This window comes from Chanos chanos, chromosome 5 (genome assembly GCF_902362185.1).
Source record: "Chanos chanos chromosome 5, fChaCha1.1, whole genome shotgun sequence".
Classification (NCBI taxonomy): Eukaryota; Metazoa; Chordata; class Actinopteri; order Gonorynchiformes; family Chanidae; genus Chanos; species Chanos chanos.
The window spans coordinates 16301569-16324522 of record NC_044499.1 but is presented as its reverse complement, the minus strand read 5'-3'; the positions used below and the strand labels follow the sequence as shown (position 1 = coordinate 16324522).

At 43.6% G+C, this 22954-nt stretch overlaps 1 protein-coding gene across 1 annotated transcript in view; it reads right to left on the bottom strand.

Moving 5' to 3' along the window:
* Positions 1-22954, bottom strand: part of fndc3ba (fibronectin type III domain containing 3Ba) — a 98808-nt gene that overhangs the window by 33836 nt on the left and 42018 nt on the right. Inside the window, exons 4-6 of the mRNA XM_030776075.1 lie at positions 7616-7692; positions 4321-4552; positions 3821-4102 (exon numbers count right to left, since the gene is read on the bottom strand). Of these exons, the coding sequence (XP_030631935.1) occupies positions 3821-4102; positions 4321-4552; positions 7616-7692 (591 nt within the window). The remainder of the gene's footprint in view (positions 1-3820; positions 4103-4320; positions 4553-7615; positions 7693-22954) is intronic.

Genomic DNA, 22954 nt, shown 5'->3' with positions numbered 1-22954 from the left:
GACTGCTAAAAAGAACGTGGCATGTGGATGGCATAGACATAAAAAGATGCATAGGCAAAAGATTGGATAAGGACCATAAAGTCTGAATCCTTGCGTTGCCATCAGCTGGGACAGTCAGCTGGACAGGGTGTGATTCAGTGATTGTGTCAGTGGGGCACTTGCGCAGTCGCAGCTGAATCTAGAGGAATACCATGGGCCTCCACATGCACTGTATTACTGGAGAGATGTCTGTAAACTGGCAGGTGAAAAGGAGTAGTGCTTGACAGATGCACAAAGCCTTACCCACCTGCACTGGTGTAGGGCTTATGCAATGAAAGGGATTTATGATAGTCCAAAGGGAATTGGAAACTGGGAGAAAATTAAGTAAAAATCCAAGAAAACAGTTTTTTTTTTTTTTTGCCCAGTGCATTGGAATATCAGCAGTGACATCATTTCTGTAAGACATACTCAATCACTTCGTTGTTTCTCACCGCTCAGTGAAGCTTGTGCGATTGCAGAGTTGTAAACTCGTAAGACCTTGCAGTAGGTGCACAGCAAGTTGAGACAGGAGCATTACAAGGCAACCACAGCTCCAGATGTTCAAAGTCTTCCTCATGTACTCTTTGATATCCTATCAAAGGCAAAGGGAGAGCAGGTGTGCCTTCACCTGAACTAGAGACTAATCAGTTCAGTATTTACACCTACAGTTCAAGACCTAGGGACTACAGTACCCCAAAATCATTAACGTAGTGGCAGGGCACTTGACTTGTGTCTCGTCACATATGGTCAATACTAACCATTAAGCCACATCATGATTTTCAGAAACAGCAAGTTTCTTTCCAAACTCCCAACATTCTTAAGTCTGGGCACTATCATTGCACTACTGTGCTAGCCAACTTTCTCCAGCTATCTCAAGTGAGACTCAGTGGCACTCGTACAGAATAGCACAGTGTACAGCTACATCTGCCAAGGGACAGTGACACGCCAGCACTTCCAGGAAAATGGAAAGAATGAAGGGAGCTGGCTGGTGATGCAAGGAGAAGAAGAGCAGTGAACAGCAGGAGCCTCAACCCAAATAATCAGTGAGAGCCCTAGACACAGCGCAGCAAGTCAAGACACAAGAAGAGAAGACCAGTAACAAAGAAAAAGGCGGCGTTGTTATTTCCTTTTGTTTAACATGTAGTAAGACATTTCCACAGGTTCAAATGTTCAATCAGGACAAGTATTCACAACCTAAGAACTTTCGGTATCTTGAAAAAACAGGCCATGGAGAAAGGGGTGAATGTGAGTGAAGGTCAGATGTAACAAAGCCTTAATGTCCTACGTACCATGAATTATCCCATTAAATCCAACACAGATGCTTCTACTGACACCTACCTTACACTGGGACAACTTACTGAGGATGCAGTCATCCAACTCAAACATCACCCTCAGTTTCACTGAAACAAACACAGATTGTGTGTTGTGTAGTGCCTTCCCAGAAAGCATGTTGTTCTTGGCCTGGTGTTAAGCTAGACCCAAAAGTTGTGGAAAGAGGTAATCGTTTCTTTGGTGATCTCTGTTTAGGGAGGTGGGGTGAGACAAGTCCAGCTCCTGCATGTACTGGAACTGACATGCCAAACTGTTCACGTTCCAACAAACAGCATTCAACCATCTAAAGGGTAGCTGTAACTGACTGGAAAAACGGTGTCACATTACCATCTAAACCTCAACATCACCCTCCCATCCTCTTTGATTTCCACACTTGCATCATTTCGCATTATTGGTCCATGATGTGGCTTTGTTAAGCAAAGTGTACTTATCTACAAAATAAGCACAGTCACTAAGGCAGGAGGTAGCCCACCCAGTGACTCACTTGCTACTCTGAGAGGGACATAGTGTGTGAGTATGAGATATCGTCACAGTACCACTGTTGCACTGATGCTCAGCCAGGAACAGAGGACTAGAAAACATCTGCTGCTTCTCAGTTACACTGACAGAGTGAAACTGCACCATTGGAGGAAGCACTCAAAGCCAAGAGTAAAAAAGATGAACCCATCTGTTTTCTGCTGCTTCACCTCAGGCACACGCACAAGGAGACCCAGAGGATCCAAGGGGAGTTCCACCTGTTTTAATGACCATGACAGAGATTGGTAATGGCAGTGGTGTGCCGCAGTGTGGATTTCTGACCTTCAGCATCAAGCATGCATATATATATATATATACATACATACACATATATACACATACATTTTTATTTTTTTTTTTTTTTTTTTTTTTTAAATTCATATTATCTATTTGGTCAACCACACACAGGAGTGATAAAACACCGCAGTGCTCAAGACCAAACCACTCAGTGTATGACCCCAGGGTATTTCACTGAAAAGTTCATCCATATGGATTCATATTGTCTGCTCCTTTGGGGCAAGGAAAGAGTATGATATGAAAAAGCACAGGATAAAACCATACAGAGCTACCTTCAGAACTGATCAGTGACATGAATTCTCACACAAACAGTGAGTGACTTTGAATTCTACAAGCTGACCAGTGTCTAACTTTATGAAAGAATAGTCCTGTCTCTTAAAAGATCTGACAGAGTCCAGACCCTGTCTTTGATCCTGGATACACTTCAGTATGTATGTGCGTGTGTATGTGCATGTGTACATTTAAGCGCCATATGGAAGGATAGGGAAAAAAATTACTGTTTGGCTTGTTAGATTCGCTCGGATGATCATGAACTGATCGAAGCCTGGACAACATGCTTTGCTCTGCAGGCACTTTAAAACATGCTATTTCCATGATGTCAGAGCATAGTGAAACACCTGCATACAATAGAAAATACTCTAGTTTAAGGACAACGGAGAATTTGACAGAATTGAAACCTGGAAAAAGAATGTGTTTGAAGGAGTAAAATTTAAGGGGCAGCACTCCAAGATCAAACAAACATAGAAGTCATCATAAGTTCTCATCGCTTTGTGACACATCTGGTCTCCGTGACATTTCAAGTGATGGACAAAATTTACAGCGCTATGGTTTCACAGAGAAGAAAAATGAGGGAGAAAAGTCTGTCCAGTTAGACACAAACATTTGGTGGTTCTGTAGAACAGGTAAGTGGCTTAATAATTCCATGCCGTTATGGATACCAGTAATGAGTGATAGTATCAAAAATGGGATGTGGTGGAAAAAAAATCTTCAAAATAAAAAGAAAGAAATAAAGAAAGAATGAAAGAAAAAAAGAGAGAAAAACCTCTGAAGTACTGAGAATCACATTTTAAGGGAGACAAGATGAGGCACCAGTTAAAATGTCACTGCAGGGGGCTTGATAAGGCACATGTGGGATTCGTGGGCAGACTCAAAGGGCCCCTTCATCGGGAAAACGTGACTGCACAGGTTTGTAGGCCGTCTTTCAGTTGAGGCCCAACCTGGACAACAAGGGCCACATTGTGGGTGCTGGAAAAATGATAGCACCTTGGCGATTTTAAACTATGCAGTTTCCAACGCAAACTGAGCCCATCCACCACAATTACTACTGCACTCACCTTTTTTCTTCTCATGGCTTAACAGAAGATGAGGGGAAAAGAGAGAAAAGGAGGCAGGGTGAATGTGTTCTACAGATGTCTGCTGAAACTCATGGACAATTACAACTTAAACTTCATGAAAATACATGTCCATAACAGGGGAAAACCATAGTAACATCTACAAAACCCATTAATACTGAGACAATCAGCCCTTTGCTCTCTGTTCAAAGACAGATTTTAGTGGCCAAAAGAGAGGGAATCATTACAATTACATCCCTTTCAAAGGCACAGATCCTCAGAGAAGTTATTAAGAGTCCAAAGCTTGTCAAGAACAACGGACTCACCCTGGAGGTCTGGCTCGCTGGTTCTGGGACTGCTGCGTGCTCCGCGGCCCGTCTTCTTTGTACCGGGGCTTCCGCCACTGCTGCCCTCGCTGCCCCCTATGCTGCCGTGGCTCTTGCCGTAGCCGTTATACATGTTGTTACAGCCCATGTTGCTCTTGTAGATGGATGAAGGAGGGCTATTGAGGCGGTTTTGCCGATCCAATCTGTCCTTCACCTTCTTGGGCTGTGGTTTGTACTGGTCATCCCGTCCAATGTAGTTCATTCCATACAGAGGGATTATTTCTGCACATACAGAGATACATTCATTCAGCTAGTCTTATTATTATTAAACATAATTACAGGGAGGGGGTCATATCTGGTTCGATCACACTCATGATTAGGGGAGAATATGAGTGTGTAAGCATAACAGTTCTGAGAAGTCAGACCTGAATCTTATTCAGCTTATTATATGGGGTGGTTGATTGCATGTTTTCCTCTCTGGCGGCGAGTGGGATTCTTACCTTCACTATACATGGGTGGGAGGTGGTGCTGGTAGTACTGGTGAGGGGGCATGTCCCCTGGGCTGACAGGTGGGTAGAAGGCTGTGTGGGAGTTGGGGATGAAGTGGGGATGGGCCATGTAGGGGGGTAAATGGTGAGTGGGGGAGATGGCCGGGGAGTAGCTAGGAGGATAGCACTCGGGAGACTGAGGCGTAACCACCACCCGTCGAACCCCTGTGTTGTCCTCCAACACCTATGACAAGAGAGTGGTATGAGAAGTACGAACGGAGGAGCAAAACAAAGAAAAGGAAGGAGAAGGAGAGGACAAGAAGAAAAGATAGGAAGAGAAAGTGTGATGAGGGAGAATACAAAGCAGGAAGGAAGGGGAGGGTAAGAGAACAGAGGACATATATCAAAATGAGGAAATCCTTTCCACTCCATTATCCACAAAAGACACAATGATCAGTTTTGGTGGGAAATTTTAACAGCCCCGTAAAATTCTTTCGGATACCTAAAATGAATGTTCATATTAGGAAGAACCCACAGAACCACACCATCTGTTTGAACTGGTGACCCTGCATCTTTGACAGCCCTATCAATCAGCAGTGAGCAGCACTTGGAGGATGTCAGCGCTAATCATCAGGGCTTAGATCATGTTCAGACCTGCTAAAAGATCACAGCACTTTCAAGGAGATGGAAAGGCACTAATTTGTCATTTTTGTCTCAAAAGGAATCGGATTAACAATCTGGTCAGAGGAATATGTATGAGTTTGGGTTATATGGTAATATCTCAAGTGAATATCACAGATCCCGGACCACGGTGGGAAGAGACTAAATGCACTCAAGAGCAAATAAACAAAAGCCTCCACCTATCCTCTCCTCTTCCTTTTGGCCATAACACCGATTCAATTTTAAACTTATTTTACCACCCGTAGCTAGAGCCATGTGTTGTTATTTACATGAGATTCACCCTACGTAAAGATGGAGGCTGTCAACAAAAGAGACTTTAAGAGTGAATCTTTGCCAGAACATAAAATAAGCCCTTCTTGGTCCTACCTCCCCAAAACAAGAAACTTAAAGCTTCTAGCAATGACACGAAAATGAGGAGACAATCACTGTCAGCTGGATCCTGTGAGAGAATGAGATCAGTTCCACAGAAGTGCTGCTCTGTATCAGCCAACTCGTGTGAGGACCACATCATGGTCATCAGAGGGAACTTTACAAGAAGATTTTTTTTTGAAGAAGAAAGATGAAGACCAGTTTCTCTTGAATTTCTGGTATATGTTACACTCATTCTCCCTTTTCTTCTGTCTTTCATGACGTCTCTCTCTCTCTTTCTCTCTCTCTCCCTGGGCCTTGTCTGTTGTTGATCTTGTGACAATTAACATGTTAACGTAAGAGTGACTGTGCTTCCTGCTCTTAGCCTAATTAGTCTGATTAGTCACAAATGCAGAGACACGGTTAGAGCTTGCAGTCTCCTCTACAGAGAAGGAAGGGAGGGACACTAGTCATTCAAGGTTGAGTCAAAAACAAGGTTTGGTTGAACTCGCTTTCACCATCTCTGTTTTCCCACTCAGAGCTGAGTACAGTGGTGGGTGAAGTGTTAGGAAATTTTTTTGTGTGTAAACATGGACTCTATCTGTTTGTGTTTTTTTTGCTGTTTGACCTTGCCAGGAAATTGCACCATGAAGCATCAACCTTCCCCTCAGAAAACAAAATCATTTTCAACTGAGGTTCATGAAGAATATATTCAGTGGCTGCTCTGAAAACATGATTCAAAACATCATTTATTTTTTCTTCCATAACAACGTAAGGGCAGAGGCCAAATGGAAGTATGTGAAAGGGTACTGAAACAGAGAGAACCAGTGGTGGCTTATTGCTCAGCTGAATGATATGATGACTCTGCTTTTGCTCCAGACTATTACTTGGGCATAATGGGCACACCAGGCATCTGGCCCAGGCCCCTGCTAACACTGTTCCACATCTCTCTTTCTTTTTCTGCTTGAGACACTATTTGATATTTAGGTCACGCATTCAGAGAGTGATCGAAGTTAAAGAACTACAGGGAATCTTATCCTGGATTAGTACTTGATGCTTGGCATCAACAATTATCTCATTGTCAGTCTGTCTAAATATAAACCAGACAAGTGTTTGTGGACTAGAGGAGGATATGTTATAAAGGCTGACAGTGGTAGGGATGGTAGGTTAAGAAGTATCTCTTTGCAGATTTAAACCAACAATTTAGGTCCAATTAATGAGCAACACCTCTTAAATAAGTGGATGAACTGGACTGATCTTTTTAATATGGCATAACTTGAGAACAACATTTAGGTGTAGGACAAAGTGGCATATGGATACTTCCTCATACCAATAACACAATACCTAAATTTGAACCTACTGATGACTTCATAAACGTAATGAATCAGGGCCAGTATTATGTAGTCTAATATATCAAGCACCTGAGCATCCAGCAGGGGGGTATTCCGAATACATGGTTGAGTGACTAACCTGGTTAAGTTATCTCAAAGTAGTAAACCTCCTACTAGAAGAGCCCTATGGCTTTGTTTTGCTAGGAGAATGAAGCCATAGGGCTCTTCTATTAGGAGGTTTACTACTTACTCTGTGTTAACTTATCTGGGTTAGTCACCAAACCACGTACTTGGATACTCCCCAGATCTCTTGGCTCATTCAGTAGAGTTAAGGAAGGGAGAGTCCCTGGAGTCCAGTCAGAGAAAAAGGAAAGTGCTTTATTTGAAGATGGATTCAAGCTTTAACCACAACACCAGTAACACATTCACACATAAAATGAGCACACACACAAACAAACACTTTGCACCCAAACTCCTACACTCTAAAGGATAAAGATTACCCAGACAAGGGTGCTCTGTCTTACTGGTGACCCACAAAGTTGGGGAACATCCCTTTACCTTCAGAGATACAAGTGAATGAGGAGTGATCAAGCACACAGGTAATCTGGACCATATGTGCTCACACACACACACACACACACACACACACACAAACACATACGTGCGGCCAGATCTTCGGTGCTGAATAATCAGGTTCCATCCAAGCACCATGAGGGATCCATTAGACAGTAACAAATACAACGGTTACACTTAACACTGAAACACTGACCAGGAATGCTAAATGCACCTATCAAAACATTACCTTTCTTTCCTACTGCCTCTGTTTTTGTCACATAAAAAAAAACCAAATTAGAAACACACACACACACACACACAAACACACACGTGCGAGTTACTTCATTTACACACACACATCCATACACTGACTCTCTGCCACTCTCACTAACCTGGGAGATATAGCCAGGGGGTACATGGATGGGCGGAATGGAGCCATTGGGTGACATCATCGGAACTTCGGCAGGCCCTGCGGAGGAGAAAAGGCCAACTGTCAAACACTTAAAACATAGTCCAGCGAGCTCACTGCAGCCAACAGAAACATTCCATGCATCAATAGCATTTGTTTTTGCAACTTTTCAGTGTCACCTCCCCACCCCCACCCCCCCCCAATCAACACCAAAACTCCCAATCACTCATACGTTACAACGGCATTGTGCCAGGGCAGGAGTGAATGTAAAAACAGAATCCCCGACAAGAAAAATACAGAGCCTCTAAGACAAGTCTCCTCTGTTGAGTTTGGATGTTTGTATACAAGCATACACAAACTGGAAATGCTTCTTAAATTGTTTGGATTTAAATGGACATGTTCTGACGGCTGGTTGAGATTCTTCAGATTCCAGAAGATAGGCCTCTACAGGAACAAGGATTACAGTTAAGCACTAAGATAGTGAACCCAGGTACATTTCTGACTGTTACCCCACGGTTTAGCAACCAATACAACATCAAACTGACTGACATCCAATCGAGCAGGGCACATAGAAGGCTTATCTCCGCCATATGTTTTGCTGCCAAACTTCAGGCAGTTCATCATGGAGTCTGATCCAGTCAAAGGAGAGATTATCTTTAGAGTTTTTCCTCATCTCTCAGGAAAAACGGACACAAATGTAAGCTGAAGGGGGGGAAAAACACTGAGGCCCAGGTGCCAGAGTTTTGTATCAGCTTGGCGGGGTTGCCTTACTCTGTGGGTGATGAAACCGGCAGGCCAGTCGGCTCCTGTACAGAGAGGCCCATAACCGTGTGGAAACTATTTGGGCCTCTGGAGTGCGACTCATCAGGACTGATATACAGCATGGCCAAACACCACCGATGCTCCAGCATTCCCTCTCTATTCTTCCCTTTTCCCCTCCTGCCTGATGGAATAGCCATGCATGACAAATCATGTGCCTCTCTGCTGGCAGCTTTCTCCCTGTTATCCCCATCTGAGCAGCTCCTCCACCTCCTGAAGCCCCACGCCGACGCTTTACTGTAAGTAAACACTTTTCTACGGTTTTCCAACATGTATCTCTTTCTCTTTTTCCTGTTGCGCTCTACGTTCTGTTCAAAAACAACTGAACAATTTTACCCTCTTGTCGAATGCTGCGGCTGTTGTCTCAGCAAATTCACAGATACTAACTGAGCGTGGCCCCATTCTTGACCGGGCGTCCTACTGTGAACCTCTCCAGCGGCTAATGCTGAGAGACTGTAAGGCTGTGGCGTTAATGCATCTGTTTGAAATACACTAACACTAACCAGACACACTCTCCTCTTCACACGGCCTCCCTCACAATCTCATTCAGACCATTTATAGATCAACTGAAAAAATAAGCAGTATTACAATCAACGACCAGCCACCACTGTTGACTTTTCCATTTCTCACTCTCTGTCTCTCTCTCTCTCTCTCTGTTATGGAGGCCTACAGTAGTGTAGGTCTAGGCCTGCTAAATGCATTTGCTCCCCCAGAGACGGCAGGAGTCAAGTCTGGGTTGCACTGGCCAGTATAAATCATAGGATGGGCCATAATGAATTCTACAGTTGATGCTTCATTAACTGCAAAAGGCACAACCCCCCCCCCCCCCCCCCCCCCCCCCCCCCCCCTCTTTGCAGTAACAGAGTTACTATGTAATATCCTCAAGTAACATTCCAGCTGCCCGGGCCACGCTTTTTCATAGACAAATCACTGTTGTGGACAGAGAGAACGCAGCGGCCAAATGAATCTTTCTCCACGTTATTTAAGACTCACTCCTCAATCGCATACACTTTTCCCTTTTCCCCTGCATTACTGACAATGAACGTGCCACAAAACACAGCAGAGACTGAACCAGACTTCCAAGGTAAAGTGATTTCAACAGATGTCGCAGTGTTGACAATAATGTGAAGATATGTTCCAACAGACAACTTCCGATGCTATGTGGTGAGAAAAACTTTTTCTGTATGTTTTTTGACTATGTGTAGCTAGTTTATGACGATTTTTCCCCACAAATATGTGTTTAAAAAAAAAAAAAAAGATCAAAGAACTGTTCTGTCAGAATATGGGTGGTCCCCATAACTAGAAGTGAAAATGAACAAAACTAATGAGGCTGGATAAATATTTGGGGGATGGGACAGACACAGTTGTGTGAACGAAATGATTTCTCTGCTAACTGCTAAACTCCAGCAGTCTTCAAAGGGCCTTTTTTGGGTTGACTGGAGAGAGTGGAGGTGGAGTCTTTACTGGAAGACTATGTGTGTTTGTGTGTGTGGAAGCATGTGTGTGTGTGTGTGTGTTTGTGTGTGTGTGTGTGTGTGTGTGTACTACTCAATAAGGACGGGTGGCCTTGCTCATAGAGTAAACCCATTAGTATCTAACGGTAAACATAAACAGCTCGACACAGAGAGCAAAGTCGAATGAGTGGGTGTGAGGGGTAGTGTGCCCTGTGTGTTTAACCTTTCTCACTAAACCAGGTGAAATATCAAGGTCTTAGAGAACACAGACACATACACGATGTACAAAACGTCTAGAATCTGAAAAGATAAATGAGAGAAATAGATTAACATGTAGAGATGAAAAACAGTCTGAGGACAGTCAGACAGGGCTGAAATGCAGCCTCATCAACTTCTGCTCCTGTAAGAGGAGGAGGAGGAAGAGTGGGCTTAGAGAGGGATTCAGTGGGACCCAGAGGCTCCTTTGTGTGAGTGTGTGTGTGTGTGTGTGTGCGTGTGTGCGTGTGTGTTTATATGTGAGTAGATGAACATCTTGAACTAATAAATAAATAATATAATTTTCTCTCTTTCTGAGCCACAGGCACATGGCACTGTCCCTTTATGAAGGCAGGATTGGGCAAATACTTGTGGAAAAATGAAAATCATGCTGATCCTAGTCTTTTTTATCCTTGGGCTTGGATGAGAACTGAACCCAAAATGGTAATGTCAAATAGCATCTGAGAAAGGGAGTATGTTGCCATTGGACAGTGTCTGCTCTGTTATTGTCTTAGAGAAGCAGTGACTGTGTGGATAATATCAGCAAAATAGATTCAATCCGGTAAAAGCATCTGCAAAGAGAGGGAACTGTATAACACACCATACGATTATACCTATCATATGAGTGCCCAGCAGGAGGACAGAGATAGAGAGAGAGAGAGAGAGAGAGGCCCATCCCTTTCACTGCAAATCTATTATTCATTTCTTCTTTCCTCCACAGTGGAAATAAGTTAACTCCTGTGAGAGAAAAGGAGTGGCCATCAGTTTACATGGGACATTAGAAGACTGGAAGTGAAGGTGAGTCCTGCCTACTGTTGCTGTCCCTGCTGCATAGCTGGATGGTGTGCTGGTTGCACAAAAGAGGTTTTTCTCACTCAAGCTTCCTCTGCGGCACAAGCACACGCACACACACACACTCACACACACACTCACACACACACTCACACGCACGCACGCACGCACACACAGACACATACACACAGGGGTCGCAAAGAGAAGGTCCAGATGAGACAGATGTAAACACAACAGTGGACAGCTTTGGTAAAAAGTCATGCAACATCTCTGTCTAATACCGCAAATATCCATTTAGTCCATGGTAAACAGCCCAAAGGCTTTCAGCACACACACTGCCCTATGACGAGTCAGTGGCACGGCAACTGCTAGTGAAGAAATAGAGCTCTAAAACATCTAAAAGCCACTTAGACTTTTCATCATCTGTCTAAGATGTGGATTTGTAGCATCTGACAGTGAGAATAAAAGCCTTGAAGCCCAGATACACTGTCTGGAAAAAATTAAAACTCCATGATTTATGAAACACTGTTGTTGTTCTAACTCAGTACAGAAAACCTGAGGTGCTTCACTTTGTCCTAATATGACTCTTTATAAGATCAGAATCTGCCACATCGTTGTGAAAGTCTGGCATTTCAAAAGTGTCAGACTTGACCTTTATCTGCAAGTAAGTTCCTATAAAACAAAATAATTTATTGTGTTGCATTTAGTATAGAGTGGGGAGCTAGGGCCTGAGAATGGTCTAGAATACAGATGCTTTCGACTTAGAGCTCTGGGGAGAGAGAGATGCATTCTCATTCAAAGAAACAGGGAGTTAAAGAAGGGTGTGATGGGCTTTTGAGAGCGGGGTCAAGAGGGTCTGACCCTAAATCTTCAGAGGAATGTACCACAAGGGCTCTCTTCTGTGTGGCCCACACATCGCATAACCCTTTTGTCAGGCCAGTGAGCGTTCTGACAATGCACGCAACGTCAGCACTTTCTGCACCTTGCCCACTGACAAACACACCTGTACATGCATGTGTGTACACAAACATACAAAACACGTACATCCTCAAGGCCGCACAGTCTGCTTATCACTGTCTAAATACAGAATCTGTATGTTTGTCTGCAGGACAGAGGATGGAGAATGTAAAGGGGGGGGGGGGGTGAACTGATTAGTTGGCTTGATGCTGGGATGGGGTGTTTTCTGTGTGTGTGTGTGTGCGCACAGTGGGGGGGGGGGGGGGGGGGGGGGGTTGTAGCTGACTGTATGTGGCTGTAACGCTTCCAGGGGAACTCCAGAGGGCACTGGCATTTAGCTCTGTTATCTTTTCAATCTTAGCACTCCCCCACCCTCTGTGCCTGATCCACCCCCCCCCCCCCCCCACCCCAATCTCCTCTCCCCTCCCCTCCCTCCACACAACAGGCCCATTCAGTGCCCACAGAGACAGTAATATGCTCCCAGTTGGCAAACAGAGTGTGTGTTTGGACAGTCCCTGTGGCCCTCTCTGCTCAGCAAACATCAGCATTCCTCCAGCTCCATAGCCAGGGGAGACAGACGGCACATTCCCACACCGAGCCTCCAGGACCCAACAGGACCAGAGCCCCCCCAAAAAAGAAAAAAGAAGAAAGAAAAAAACAAGACACTCTTTGTCCTCTCCACCAACCCCACCCTGACAAGCTGCTGCCTTTCTGCGGGTGGTGCAGAGGGTCTAGGCTTTCACAGGACATTAAAATCCCCAGACGGCTCTACTCTATGCTTAAACGCCATTCTTTTTATCAATATACAGCTTAGGTCATGCTCAGCATAGTGTGGAGTACAGCCACAGCACCAGAAAAGTTTTTTTCTTTCGTTCTTTCTTTTTTTTCTTTTTCTTTCTTTCTTTCTTTCTTTCTTTCTTTCTTTCTTTCTTTCTTTCTTTCTTTCTTTCTCTGTCTTTGTGCCTCAGAGAGGTTGAGAACAATGACCATTGTACATAGACTGATCAGTGATGTGGACAGAGTAGAAACTGAATGATAAAATGGACAGGATGTGCAGGATGTGAAAAGACAGCCCGGTTAGCACTCAGTAAGCCAAGGCCTCATATTGGAAAAAATACACAAGATAACAGAAACACTACAGAGAAATGAGAGGATGCTCATGCAATCTCCCTTTCCCTCTCTCCCTCTCTCTCTCTCTCTCTCTTTCTCTCTCTCTCTCTCTCCCCCCCCACAGACACACACACACGTAGCCACTGGCACAGAGTTACTACAAAGCATGCACACTGGCACACAAACACACATTCTCTCCAAACCATACCCAGACAGACTCTTGGTGTTGTATTAGAGGAAAGCCACAGCATAGGTGGAGCTGTGTGGAGAGAAAGGGAGAGTTGGAGAGCAGGAGACAGGAGCTCCTTCTGGAAAGGGATTTTTTTTTTTTTTTCCATTTAGAAACAGACTTTTAAATCTCAGTAATCCAATAAATCTCTTAAACATTTATACATGGCAAACAGATTAATTTTCCAAAAATAAAACAAGTTGGAAACACATTAAATAAAACACATTCAACACCTCTGTTTACTTTTTCAGTAGTCCTACGGACGCTAATGGAATCTTTATGGCACCTCACAGAAGCATCTTTAATATCATATTTGACTTGAGTCATGACCAGCTGTTGATCTCCAGCGGCCGGCCCGCCGAGGTCCTCCATCAGTCCTAATGTTGGAGCTCGGCTCTGGCTACAGCCGTGAGATTCAGGCCTGAGCAGTGAATGTTTACTCCATCCACTCATACATCTCTCTGTGTGGAATGTGTAGTGAGTAGCAGACAGTAGACTCAGCAAGCAGAGGAAACCGTGGTGTTTTGAGTCCTGAGACTTGCTTCTCTTACTAAATAGCCTTCTATTAGTTCAAAGAGGATCTAGGGTAGAGCTAGAGCTACCTTAACCTTAGCCACAGATTAGTAGAGTGCTGGGACAGAACTAGAACAGACGATTATGAAACAGGTAGGAGACCAATGCTCAAGCCATGTGGTTCTGCCTATCAGTGTGTGAGGGCCCCTTGACTAGAAAACATACACTTCAATGCTCTTGCCTGAGGAGACAGAGAATGCGTCATCCGTACCTAAAACAACGCAGGAGTAATAAACAATTTCCTTAACTTCTGTTTAAGTTGGAGGACCTCTCTGAACTTTGGAACTTCTCATAGCGCAGAGTCTAATTCAGTAGTTGGCATCCAGGAGTAAACCTGTATCAATATCTTAAATTTAAGTTTAAATTACATTAAAGTCAATCATTTTAAGTGTATACATGCATATTCAAGCAAAAAAAAAAAAAAAGAGCATATTTTGAGTAGTAATGTAATTTTCTGCTTTGCAACAAATCCACCAATCAGGTTTGGGGCTTTGCTGTGGCATGGTTTGGCCAGACAGGGAGACGTCTGTCTCCTTGGTCCAACAAAAGAGCACTTTCTCTGAGTGCTTCAGAGGAGGGCCAGTGCCAGCGTCAAGTCCAGTGCTAAGACTCACAGGACTGATTCCTTTAAGCTGTCCTTTTGTTAACTACTCCTTTAAATGACATAGTGTTCACTTGTCACTGTAAAGCTGATACCATGACAAAATATAAAGCATTCTTCCACAAAAAGAGTGACCAAAGACTTGTCTAAATGTGAATCTTTGTGGGAATGTACTACCTTAATGCTCAGTGCTACACACATATAAGGAATTCCCATTTGTAACAATCAGAATGAATGTAGTTTGGAAGCACTGGAAATAGTTAGAAATCCTTTCTGTGTGTATCATGAAGCATCTGCTTGCAACTGGGCTGCTGATGCCCATACTGTAGATGCAGACTGTGGATGTCACACATACACACATACCTACATGCATACACACACCCGCACACACGCGCACACGCGCGCACACGCACACACACGCACACGCACGCACACACACACACTGAGACAACCTGTTGAATGGAGCCATGTGGAGAGAAGATGTGTTTATAGCTCAGGGTGACTGATAAGGAGAACTGGATACGGGGCACGCGCGCAGGGATCGGACAGGAAGCTCCGGCACAGCTGTAGTCTGCGGGGAGAGTCCACAGGCCCACGCTTTCCACAATAACAATCACATCAGCACCAGGAAACTTTAGCCAAAGACCACACGCTGTTGAGTCTGGCTCATCTGTCACACTTATTTAAGAGTCTGCCTAATAACAGTCAGGGCCAAGTCTGTAAGAAGTGGAAGAACAATGATTTAGATATGAAACAATGAACAGCATTAAACACTTAACCTTGTTGTTCCAAAAGTTCCTTAACTTTGTGGATGTACTTTCTCCTGCCCCTTTATCTACCCACGGAGATAGACTCTCCATCGCTGCAAAAGTCTTCTCATAAAAGAATGGGTCTAATGGGTGAGATGAAAACATGAATCATTAAAATCGTTAAAAAATAATCTGCACTGTTCTGAACAGTGCAGATTATAGCAGCCTTTATAACTCTTCCCGAAATTACAGAGGAGAGTGGGTTGTCCTTCTGAGTTGGCCTCTTCTCAATATCATTTACTCATAATGAAGGGATTTTTTTTATCTTGAGTTGTGCCAGAAACAAATCATTAAAATGTAGATATTTGGAATAAACCTAATTAGAAATGAGAAATAAATAAATAATATTCAACAATAAATAAATAATATTTAAACTTCTTCCAAAATTGTATTTTTATGTTTCGGTTAGCAGACAAATGCTATTTTACAGATACTCACACAATGGTTCATTAAGGACACTCAACAATGATTTTAACTCAGCAGAATTTAACACGTCACAAGCCATGTTGACGAAACGTTCGTAAATTAGTCTAATGGCTAGAGGTGTTTGTGAGGAAGGTCACAGGAGAAAATTCTGAGCTCAGGACAGCGGTGAAAGTTAGAGCAGACATTCACCAGCCCTGCCCAATGCGCACATCTTGTTAATCAAAGCCAGACACACATACATATCCTCGAGCAAGGAGCAGTGAGCTTACCACACGGCATCTGTCACATCTGAGTATGCGAGTCTCGGCATGTTCAAACCAACAGCACTAGACAACCAGGCTTCCACAGCATTCCAGTACACATGCTCCACATGAACACAGACAAGTCTCTGAGACCAAATGAAAGGAGTTAAAACCAGAGACCCCCCCCCCCCCCCCCCCCCCCTTGGTGAGTTTGATATTCTGAGTAATTGTGAAGGGAAATTGGTCAATGAGTGTGAAACATGCTCATCTCCAGGGGCTGTCGACAATTTAATTCCTCTCCTCCATCCTTGATCAGGATATCCATCACAGACAGGAAGGGGCAAATTGACTTTTGACCTCTGATGTTTAAACAACAGCACCTCTGGCAGAAAGATCGGAGATAAACTGGAAAGCTATTATTTTTGGTGAGAAAATTACAATAGGTATTTAACGATCTGTCCTTGCCTGTGCAAGCCTAGTTAATGCTGAAGAGAACCAATTGTGAAGTAAAATACCAGAGAAAGTGTCGAAGAGATGTTTGGTGAAAGAAATCGTATCATTACAAAAAATAATTATTTATTATTACATATTTGTAGATCAAGAAATGGTACTTAATGGCATATTTTCTCCCAAAAGTTTTCTACATGTCCCATAACTCATGCAGTTAAAATTTCTAGCCTGAGGCCTGAGACAGTAGTATGCAATATCACACTCATACACACACACACACACACTCACATACAGCAGACACCTGCACATCTTCCAGACAAACTATGCTTACGTGACAACCCCTCACCCCCTCAATATGGGATATGGATTCCTTAGACTGTGTCATGACAGGACAGACACCTGTGGATGCAGACAGTGAGCATTCTCTCTCTCTCTTGCTCTCTCCACCCCTTCGCTCTCTCTCTCTCTAACCAACCCAGCAGCAACACATTCTTCCACATCATAACTCCACACAGCTCTACAGTGTCTGCAGTGATGAGTAAAGAGCAGTTCTACTCTTCTATAGCTCTCTGCAGAATAAGCCCCTTTCCCTTGTCTTGGTTGGGGCTCTTTTCGACGTAACAAATGAGTGGTCCAGTAAAGGGTCACGCTGTGAAAAGAGACACTATCCGCTCTTCCTTCACTCCTCTCACGAGGTTTAACCTCCTGCTAAGGAGGTTAAGGTGGACAGATGCAGGAAGGGAGGAAGAAAAGAAAAAAAAAACCCTACAGTCTAAACTTACAGTCTATGCTCTAGTGAAGCTGACAACATTCCTTTGGTGCTACAGGGTTCAAATAAAAATCTGTAGAAATGTTTCTGTCCTCATAGTTCCAATAATATGTCAATAAATACCATTACAAAAAATCCCAGAAGCAAATGTGCGTTTGATATCCCAGCGTCTTGTGTGGAGCAGGAGCAAGGTGCCACGTCAGCCTTGTGTTGTATGAAGTGAATGCTGGAGCCCACTCCCCTACTATTACTGAGAGCTGGTCTCTAGCCGCTCCAACAGCTGCGTGCGGAGCTCTGGTGTGCTGTAAGGGTAAAACCTTGGGAGCGGATAAACCTTTGAGACCAAACAGCCTGGAGGAAGACAATCTATTCACTCAGCAAATCCCTGCCACAAGTCCTCAGCTCCAGTTTCCACTTTCACCTCCTGTTCCCCAGTGACTCCACATGATGCCTGTGATAAAAGTAGCTTTATCCCCACTCTTTCAGGTCAAATATCCCTCTCATCTCCCTTTTTCTTAAACTAATGACAGATCTGAGTCAAGCCTGTGTTTTATATCTTGATTGAATTAGAATTGCAGAATTAGATCTTCCTCTGGTTCTGATTACTAGTTACTAATTACTAAGTACTAGTATCTATATTAAGATTTCTCACTGCCCCTGTCTTTTTCCCTAACATACACTTCACACACAAAGGAGGTTTAGAGTAGAATAGGATGTCTGTGTGAGTTTGTGTGTTTCTGTCCAAGAGAGTGTATATTCCTGTCAAGGGCCAGACGAGTGTGGTAGACAGTGAGAAACTGAAGGGTCCTCACACGGGTGGTCCTAAGCTCTCGGCCCCGGTGCTTCAGCATAACATAAACTGGACCTGGACCTCAGACCACTTTGTGTTCAATCCATCAGTCTGTGCTTTATACTAAACCAGAATGTGGGTGAGCCCCTTCAGAATGACACAGAGGGTCTTATGACACTCCACTTTGCTCTAGAGAAGTTAAACAGTTCATATCAAGAAGAACCAAAAGAAAGCAAAAGACAGAGAGGGAGAGAGAGAGAAAGAGAGAAAAGGAGAGGTATTTCCAAAACACACTTAGGGAACAGTGACAGATGTCTCAGTACTGTTAAATCAAATTTAGAGATTCCACATGCTCTGTGAAAAAAAAAAGAAAAAAGACTCTGTGAGGAGAAGAGAACACCCCCCCCCCCCAGTCCGTCCGTCCATCCGTCTCTCTCTCTTTATCTCTTTCTCTGTTATTTTTCTCACACACACAATGGCTTGATGAAATGTGGTTTGGTAATTGGAGGACGTAGGAGGGCCTTGACACAGTTTCCCACTAAGCACTCCTCCTCCTCCAGAAGTGCAGTCAGCTGGGCATACACTTACACAGTGACAGCTTCTCTAACCAGGCAAATATAACCTTCCAATATCTTCTTTTTGCTTGAGTTTTCTCCGGCTGATTGTAGCCCCACATGAACCCCTTTACTAATGTCAAATATGCACTATTCAAGACATGTTTCCAACAACAAACAACAGACAAAGGTGGTAACTGTGTCATGAGTTTGGTTGAAATTGAAGAACATGCCTTCTTTTATTTTGAAAAAAAAAAAGAGAGACCAACTAACTAACTGACCCAGGTGCTGGAATAAAAAAAAATATATACAAGAACTGCACTTAGACTCTTTCTTTCTTTCTTTCTTTCTTTCTTTCTTTCTTTCTTTCTTTCTTTCTTTCTTTCTTTCTTTCTGTCTTTCTTTCCTTTTCTTTTTTTCTTTCTTTCTTTCAGGCAAACTGCACACATGTGGTCACCACATGGAGAGGAAACACCAAGCCTCCAGAGCAACAGCCTATATCAAAGGACTTCAGTCTTGTTTTGGGAACTGACCTGAATGAAACAGAGTAGAGAAGGAGAGAGAGACAGACAGACAGAAAGGGACAAAGAGAGATTTCAGTAATGCTGGATCCATTTTGGCTACCATCAGTTTCAGTCAATCACTCCATTTGACTGGCATTAGGCAAGAGGGGGAGAAAAGAAGAGAGAAAGAGGGGGAGACAGAGAGGGGTTATGCAAGCTTGGGTAGGGCAGTTTTATCTCTCATGTGCTCTGTTAGCCAGCCACACCTCCAGCTTCCTCTCCACTGACCCTCAGTTCCTCTATATGTCCTCTACCTCGAGAGACAGAGAGAGAGAGAGAGGGAGAGAGAGAGAGAGAGAGAGAGAGAGAGAGAGAGAGAGAGAGAGAGAGGGGGGGGGGGGATGAAGGCAATGCAGGAACTGGCTGAGACAGGCCACGACGCTGAAATAGCAACAGCAGCAGACAGAACACAGCCTGTGCCAGATCTGCTACCACGCAATAACAAATACACAGACATATGCACGCATACGCGCACACTGCACACTGCACACTGCACTGCACGCTCGCCCGCTTGCAAGCATGTACGTACAAACACATTTCCTTCTCAGGCTGAGTTTTTTTTTGTTGTTGTTGTTGGTCTTCTACCTTAATTTACTAACTAGATGTGAACAATCTATAAATGTTTCCTCAGAGGAGGAGAATGGCAAAACACACAAGCAGAATCAACAAACTCAGATCTGGACGGTTACTTTCATTAGAAATCAGTCTGGGTCATACCAGTCCTTTCCTCTTCTCTGTGGCCCTGAGTAGTTGCTCTTTCTATCAGACTGAATGTATTAACACTGATACTCTGTTTAACTTTGTTCTAACACGCTGGGGCTCAGAGCCCTGTCAATACACTGTGGACCAAAGCCAAATAGCAAACAGTCAAATACCATACCAACCACAGAACCACAAACAAACAGCAGACCTTCATACCGAGAGGGGAACATGGCGTGGCGTGTTTGGATATACTGTATGTACGTGCGTGGGTGTGCGTGTTTGTTCTGTGTGCCCACTGGTTTGCATGTGACAGCTATTATCTTTTAACCTAAAACACTCTCTCTCTGTTGTCTCCTGCATGTCAGAAAAGCTCTGGCACACCAGACGGAAGCGGCTCTGCTGTGTGTGCGTGTGCGTGTGCGTGTGTGTGTGTGTGTGTGTGTCTGTGTGTGTGTGTGTGTGTGTGTGTGGAACAGGGTGTGGGGACGTTTTGCTCTGAGTCTGACCCATTTCCAGCTGTTGACCCACAGATCATCAAATCTCCTTGACTGCCTTCCCATTTTCACTGATGCAACTTCCAGTCTTCCTGCCCTGGCTCTCAAACCAACACATCTTTTTCTCTCCTCTGTCACTCGTTTGGAACTTAAACACCACTCTCTTGTCTGAACTTCCATTTTCATAAACAAACAACAACAACAACAAAAATATATAGGTAGGGAAAGGCATATATGTGTATTGTGAAATGGTTAAAAAAAAAAAGAGTTGTCTCTAGACAAGATCACTTCAAAGCCAGCCTAAGCATACCATATGATTTACATTCCTGAGAAAATAACCAGTCTTTCTTCATAATTACAGCTCAGCTCATCACTTTGCAACAGAACCTGAATGGAAGTAAAGGACCATATGACAGTGAGACTCAGGGTTGCTTTAGATATATCTGCTGTGTGATAATTTGTATGAAAAATAAAAAAAAGTAAATAAACAAATATATTTCACTGAAATCTAACCGTGTATTGTTCCATGTGCAGTATGTGTTTCTGTGTGTGTGTGTGTGTGTGTGTGTGTGTGTGTGTGTGTGTGTATCTGTGTGTCTGTGTGTGTGTGTGTGTGAACTTTGCCAACTTTGCCCATTGTTACAATGTTGCTTGGCAACTGCTGCAGCTCCCCATCTTCTTCTCTCTGCGTGTGAGAGACAACTGTCTGTCGGGCAGAGAGCGAGACATGCTTCAGGAGCTGCCGTCTGACATGTCATGCGTATCAGCACGAAGCAGAGCATAGGGTAGCACAAATCAGCGAAAAAGTGGAAAATTTAAAGAACCATTTAAGAAGAGTGGAACAGAACATACTACAAGATGATCAAACCAAAAGAACTATACAGCCCAAAACACAGCCATACAGTAGAGTGGAGTAAAGAGGAAAGCTTTCCAGTAGATATTTGGACTCTTTGAATGCTGACATCTAAGAACAATGCTGAGTCAAACCTTTCACACACGCACAGCCTCTGACTTCATGCTTTGTGTTTCCTCTTGAAAGGCACGTCAGAGGGGTGAGTCCAAACAAAATGTGTAACAACGCTTAATTTCCTGTGGAGGAATCCAACATCACTTTTACGTATGTATGAGTGTGATTGTGTTGAGTCATTTGGAGGAAAGTGCACAGGAGTTTAACAATACTAGGACGTTCTGGGGAGAAATGTGAATAGCCACTGAGATAAAACTTTCCGTAAAAAATTCCATTTAAGTCCTTATTTAAAAAAAGGAAAAAGAGAACCCACAACATATCAGTACTATCATTATCTATCCTATTCTACCTGAACAAACATGGATTGCATGCTCATATTCATTCTCTCCTAATGCTAAAACTCACAGATAAAGCTTAACTGAGAGAGAGAGAGAGAGAGAGAGAGAGAGAGAGAGAGCGAGAGGACCCTCGCAAACCACTGTAAAAGACTACTGCAAACAGTGGTAGGATGTTTAAAAAACTTGCGGGCTCCGTGAGTGAACACCGAGTCTGACTAGCAGACCCTCCCCGTCCCAGGCCCTATTTTTACTTGACTGACCTATTTCCATGACTGGAGGCTTTCCAGAGAGGCAGCGCTAACGTAATGTCTCAATGGGAATTGAGATCTGTCTTTGTTCTGCCTCACACCCCTGCCCCAGGGCGGAGCACGGACAGACCCTCCAGTGGCCTTACAGGTCAAGCAAACTCCCTACCCCAGTGCCTCATATTCACCTACACAGGACTGCTGTTACAGCCACTATGAGTTAATTCATGAAAAGAGGCGTGGAGAAGAAAAGAGGCGGTCCTTGTTGTCTTGACATAATTACCATAAATGAGAGTTTAAAAAAAAGTCTTGTTAGCATTGATTGCAATGTTGAAAAATGAATTTGTGTGGTTAAAACGATTAAACGTTACCAGTGGTTACTGGAGTCTGCCCAGGACATGAAAAGAAAAGCCAAACAAGAGTCAGATATAAAAAAAAAAAAAAAAGAACAAATGGAGCCCTGCCCAAAACAACAGGAGTAATGTGACAGTGAGTTTTCAGCACAGGGCTTTTACATGTTAAAACCTCTTGGGCAAAATGTATTTAGGAGAAAGTAAGTAAAAACAAATGTATACACTTGTGAATGTAGACAATGCACATGTCAAAACATTAGTTGGTGTTGTCTGAGGTTTAGAAGAGAGCAAGTGCCCTGCAGTGAAAAATAACTTGCCACATAAAGATTTCTGATAAGAGACTTGAGGCCAAAGCATGTGGTCATTCTCCCATGCCTTTAAGAGAAATATAGAGAGAGGGAGAAGGAGAGAGAGAGAAAAAGAGAGAGGGAAAAAGAGAGAGAGAGAGGGAGAGAGAGAGAGATCTGCAGCTGCCAGATTGGTTTTAATTATGGAGAGGCATTTCGTCACGGTCTAATAACCCAAATCCTGGTGACTCATTGTTCCCAGTAAGAGTCACACAAACACACACGCAGACTCACACACACACATACGCAGACTCACACACACACACACACACACACACACACACACACACACACACACACACACACACACAGGGAGAAGGCACAGCTGTTAATGTGTAAACAGGCCAAGGGGTCATTAATAATAACTACGGGTGTGAGTTTAGGCTGCTTCCTCCACACAGTAAAACTGTGGCAAACTTACTCTCCCTATCCCAAGACACGACTAATGTAACAACAGCAGACGGTACCAGCGGAGGGGCTTGA